The 5,647-nt window shown below is 45.1% G+C and overlaps 1 protein-coding gene across 1 annotated transcript; it reads right to left on the reverse strand.

The window, feature by feature from the left end:
* Positions 1-2,276: 2,276 nt before the first annotated feature.
* Positions 2,277-3,490, reverse strand: HTR1F (5-hydroxytryptamine receptor 1F). The gene has a single exon (XM_075491837.1). It carries the CDS (start codon positions 3,488-3,490, stop codon positions 2,390-2,392), a length of 1,101 nt encoding a protein of 366 aa, XP_075347952.1. The 3' UTR covers positions 2,277-2,389.
* Between the last annotated feature and the right edge of the window lie 2,157 nt (positions 3,491-5,647).

The following is a 5,647-nucleotide window of genomic DNA, read 5'->3' on the forward strand; positions in this document are numbered from 1 at the left end:
GCTTGCACTGAGCATGAGCCAAATTCCATTCTGTCGCATCCTAGTATCTTCAAAATTTAGCTGTGCTACCACTGCGCTAGAGCTACGCGGCATGACAAGTGAGCTTTCCATTAGATTCCTGACTGGGTTAAAATCAACAGTAAAGCGAATGCGCCGTTTCTAGTACTTCTGAATAGCATCTCACTTGGACCTTGATGTGAAAGCAGAATACAGTAAGTTGCAAGTGACAGAAACACATTAATTCAATATCTCAGGTTTCAAACCTTGTCATCTTGCAAGAAACACCTCTGACAGCTGTTGTGTCAGCTGGTAGCTAGTGGGCAAAATACAAAAATTATTAAACTCCAGAGTTTGTAGTACAGGGGAGGGAGACGGGGAGAGAGAAACGACGGTGATGGCTTCTTTTTTGGGTTTTCTTGTCTAATGCAAATGGCTTAAAGTCTCTTGGAAGAACAACTGCAAAGACCAGTGATACCTTTCCCAAACTAAGGGTGTGCCTAGTGGTCTCGGCTTCTTTGTGGTGTCCCTAAGCTGCTGGCCCACATGCCAAACCAGAGCACCTTTGCAGGAGCCTGCTGCTGCTGACAGCGGGGTTTGTAGTTCCTGTAAGGAGCCTCAAGTCCCTGTTCCTGCTAGACAGCATTGAATGGCTGGCAATGAATGCAAAGCTGGGGTCTTAGTGACACAGCCTGAATATGTTTGCCCTGAAAAGTGCACAACCCATCCCCGGGTTCAGGTGTGGCTCTTAGCAACTCATCTGCACTCAGGGGTAAATGCCCACTGCTCTGTTAGTACCTTTAGCTGTTGGCAAACTTGCGCTGCTGGTTTTGAGGCAAGGGCTGTTCTTGCACTCATTAGCGCTGTGGCTTGGCATCTAGAGCCTGTAAATCAAGACTGGCCAAGGTGCCATCTTTGAGGCCTTAGAAGGCAGCCCACAGAGGGATTTGTTCATTGTGGTTATCTTTGACTGAACCAGCTGGCCAGGGCTGGCTGGAATGCCTGCAAGGTCCTTTTAGCTCTGCTGGGACTGGGAACGTGGACTAGATGCTCTGGGGGAAGGAGGGGTTTGGAGGTGCCAGCCAGTGAGCATCCCACAGGATGCCCTTCCCAAGCGTGCACTGCATACCGAGGTCAGTCCCCTTGCCCTTACTGGAGAAGCTGCTGCCCAGCCTTTTCCAGAGACCCACGCTGCCAGCACCGTGGTCGGTCTCTGCTTTCTCACATGCTTGGACAGAGGATGCACAGCCCTAGCGCTTGAGGCTGCGCAGGCTTGCGAAAAGAATCGGGGGACGTTGGACTTCTGGGGGTGGAGGGCTGAACGTGCTGAGCCAGAGCTGCCAGCCCTGGTTCTTCATCAGGTAGCCCTCGACCAAACCTCACTAAGCCACCCCCCAACAGCAATGCTGCGGGGGCCCTGGCACAAACTGTGTGGCTGGATTTGGTGCTGGAAGTCACAGGGGCCGTACCTGGCCAGGTGTGCAAGGTAGGGATGAGGACATGAAGAAAGGAGTGTCTCATGCTTCTCTCCCTTCTAACATCTCCATAAGGAGGACCAGCTGCTCTTTACGAGCTTAACTCTCCCAAGTCTCTACTGAAACGGTGTCTCAGAGCACCAGGCACTACGTGTACCCAGCTCACTGGAGGTGCCCCAGCTGTCTGGCAGTTTCCCTTGGGGCTATGCCCACATCTGTCGTGGGTGAGCAATGGCAGAGGGCTCACAACACTGGCTTGGTATGAAACTGGTAACCCATGAGAGCACCTTGCCTGCTGCTGGGGTGCTGCAAGGGCATAACACAGGGAAGTCCTTCATCTGCAGGAGAAGGCAGGGCTGCAGCTGCACTCAGCTAATCAACATAGGACGATGCTAGGTATGTTTAAAGCTACAACCCTTCTCTGGGGATGGCTTGGCTCTATGCTGCAGGCCTGTGCCAAACTAATAAAATCATGTCTTAATTCCAAGGAGTATTTTTTATCTTCTTATTTGCGATTAGGGTTTTAAACCTGTGTGTTGTTTTACTTAAAACTTCATTGATGACTGAGGGTTACTTGCTTTTTTTTTAAAATTTTGTTTCTTTGCCTACTTCAAGTGTGTGTTTCCTTAATATTTAAGGTAATACGTTATGCTTCAAGTGAGGCAGCTGTGCAAATCCCAACAGGATCAGAGCCGCAATATGCTACCTCTTTTTCCAGAGCAAAACTGATCCCAGATGATCCATGTCTAAAACTTGGGCAATTTATGCTCCCAGTACTACTGATACAAAGAAGTCATGATGTAAATGCAGAGCCTTGGTGCTTTTCCTTAAATACAACAAATGTCATCTCGGTTATATAAACTTATACAGGTTAAAAAAAACCAATGAGTATGTTCTCCTTATATGAACAAAAGCTCTTAAAGATATTGCCTACACCGCACAAGCTTCTGGAAGGCTTTCTTGAAATCTTCATTAAAGATTGTGTAGATTAGAGGGTTAATAAGGGAATTTATATATCCCAGCCATGCTAGGAAATTAGACATGTCTTCTGAGATGTGACATCTTTCACAGGTATTAACAACTACTTCTTTTACAAAAAAAGGGAGCCAGCAGATCACAAATGCCCCCAAGATCAGACCCAGCGTAGTTGCTGCCTTTCGCTCTCTTGTGCTAGAGATTCTCTGTTTTTTCCAGGACTTCTCGTGCTTAGATTCAGACCTGGGGCTTCGTAGGGTGATATTGATTTTATCGCAGTCCACCAGGGGATCTGATGTCTTCTCCACTGTGCTGGGCATTGAAGCCGATTTGGTGCTTCTTTCACCTGCGTCCAAAAGGACTTGTCCATTTACCTCCTCCCTTACAATCCGGCTGACGCTTCTTCTGTGAAATGTCTTTGCTGCCTTGTATATCTTGTAATAAAGGATCAGAATCAAGGCCAGCGGGATATAGAAGGCGCCAAATGTAGAGTAAATGGTGAAAACAATGTGGTCATGTTTGATGATGCATTCGTCGTCTCTGCTGGTCGTCTGGTGCCGCCAAAACAAAGGCGGCATGGAGATAAAAATGGATATGATCCATACCACTGCAATCATGATGCCAGCATGCTTAGGTGTCCTTTTCTGTGCATATTCCACAGCATCCGTGATTGCTCTGTACCGGTCCAAAGCAATGGCAGAGAGATGCAAGATGGAACATGTGCAGCATGTAATGTCCACGCTCAGCCAAATGTCACACACCACTTGCCCCATGATCCAGGTCTCCTTTACAATGTAGACGATGCTGAAGGGCATCACTAGGACTGCCACAAGGAAATCAGTCACTGCAAGAGAGCAGATTAAGTAGTTGGCGGGGTGGTGGAGCTTTCTTGTCACAATTATTGCAGTCATCACGAGAGAATTGATGGCCGTTGTCATTAGCGCAAGCACAGACAGGGTAATGGAAATGAGAATCTTGGATGTCACCCATTTGAATAGTTCTTCTGATGTACTGTTTTGTTCAGTTGAGTTTATTAAATCCATGTTCCCTTTTGAAGGTGATCTTTCCCAGTAGCAGTTACCTGTTGGAAAAGTAAAAACGTTCAGAAAGTGCATCCTCAGCCTCCAGGAAGTCTTGATTTTTGTCATCTTAAAAGACTGTGGGCCCCAAACTTACCAGAACCTCAGACTTATCATTAGAAATGATTCTGGCTCCAGACAGATATTCCTGGCTAGCACTATGTGGGATGGTCTGCCTCCAGAAAGAGGGGCTTCCTCTTTCTCCTTGGCCATGCTGTTTGCATGGCATGTTTGCAGGGCACGTCTGCGTGGCAGGGGAGAGGAGCGTGCCGTGGCGCCTGGGACGGCCCTGCCCTGCGGGGTGCTGCACGTCGCTGCACGGGGAACCAGCCTTGTTCCTCGAGCAGGGCAGCAGCATCAGTGCAGCCCCCAGGGTGCAGAGCCAGCCCTCCTGCTGAATGCTGACTCTGAATGGATTGTAGTGGAGTCTTGAAACTGCTTAAAAGTGGACAATCCCATCCTAACGTAAATACTAATACAGCTTTTAGGCTAGCACTGTGTACTCCACTAAGCAATGTAACGACTGTTGAAAACTAATCCACAGGAAGCAGGCATGATGCTTCCTAAAACTCTAAAAAGGAGTTTTCCTTTTTCCCCATCAGTATGCGAGTCCTTCCTTGCGTATGGATAAGCATGGGCTTTCTAAACTGGGACATAGTTTTCACAAGAAAACAGAAATGTGAAACATTGCAGTACAAACAGGAGAAGAAACGATTGTGTGTGAAGGTTTCATTTTAGAGCTTCCTCTTGCGCAACTCTAAAATGAAACAGCTGAATGTATTTTAAAGCTTCAAATGGTTGACTTATTGTCTAACAAATATTATACATAGATTAGAGTCTTGAAAACATCATTACTTCTCAAGTTTTGCTATTCTGTGGTTGGTGCTGAGGAAAACTGCGGAAAACTTGGATGCTAGTTGTTCTGCTAATGACTTTCTCTACAGAAACAGTGTAACACCTCTTACAGCTCTGCAGGAAGCAAAAAGCAGGGAAATACTGATGAAGTAAGTTCTCGGTTATGTTCTGAGGATGTGCACCCTACTTTCTTATCAAGAAGGGTTTCTGAGCACTCTACGGACTGCAGCTGAAGTATGAGTTTCCAGCTTTCTAGACTAGAGCTTGTAACTCCCAGTTAAGAGGATCAGATTTCATCCTCTTGCAGGTTTTGACATGCAACTTCTTGTGAGTGCAAGATCTACCAGATGAAGTGGGGTTTTCTCTGATAACTTTTCGAGTGTAGTGAGTGGGTTGTGTTTGTGTTGCATTGGATGCCACATGTAGGGAAATACGTAAAATAAGTGAATAATTTTTCTTAGGAAAAATGGGTCTCATTAACATAACTAAAGCTTTGTGGTATTATGCTGGAGTGGCTTAAAAAGAATCTCGTATACTGTATATAACCTTGGACCTAGCTCACTAATTTGGTTTGATATTCTAATCTGGGCAATGATTAATATGCTATTGACCTACTCAAAAAGGTTTTTAGCATTGCTTGGCCAACATTTAATTGCATGGAAGAACAAGGAAAGGAAATGCATTTTACATGGTGATATTTGCAAACACTGAGCAGAACCTTGTCGTGTACATGAGCTGATTACAGCATGCATGTGCTCTCTTTCTCTCTGTGTTCCTCTCTCTGAACTTGAAATATACTTCACAGGCATAAAAATAGATCTTTCATCATGTCAGTGTCACCTTAAAACCTTCTGAATCCACAGTAATTGCTAGTTTGCAGATATTTTTTGTCTATAGCTAGCTGCCTTCCAGAGAAGGAATAGGCACTTATAGTATTTTCTGGTGAATGTTCAACCTCTGCTAAATAAATCTTCATTTTTGAGCTTGTATAAATACATGGGAAGAAAAAGTTTATTGGGAAAAACTAGGACTTCTGTTGATATCCAGCAGTTGATCATATTTTAGAACAGTTACTCATTATGGTTAATTACCTTATAAATTTCTAACTCTTTGCATATCAGTCCTTAATTGCAAGCAAGCAAAAAGCAATTTAGAGATAATGAAAGCTGATTAATAGCTTTTGAAAGATTATTCAGTTTCAGACCATGGAGTAAGGAAAATAGTATGGGTGGGCTTGCAAAACTGGTGTGTAGGAATAAGTAGGTT

This window comes from Mycteria americana, chromosome 1 (genome assembly GCF_035582795.1).
Source record: "Mycteria americana isolate JAX WOST 10 ecotype Jacksonville Zoo and Gardens chromosome 1, USCA_MyAme_1.0, whole genome shotgun sequence".
NCBI classification, from domain to species: domain Eukaryota; kingdom Metazoa; phylum Chordata; class Aves; order Ciconiiformes; family Ciconiidae; genus Mycteria; species Mycteria americana.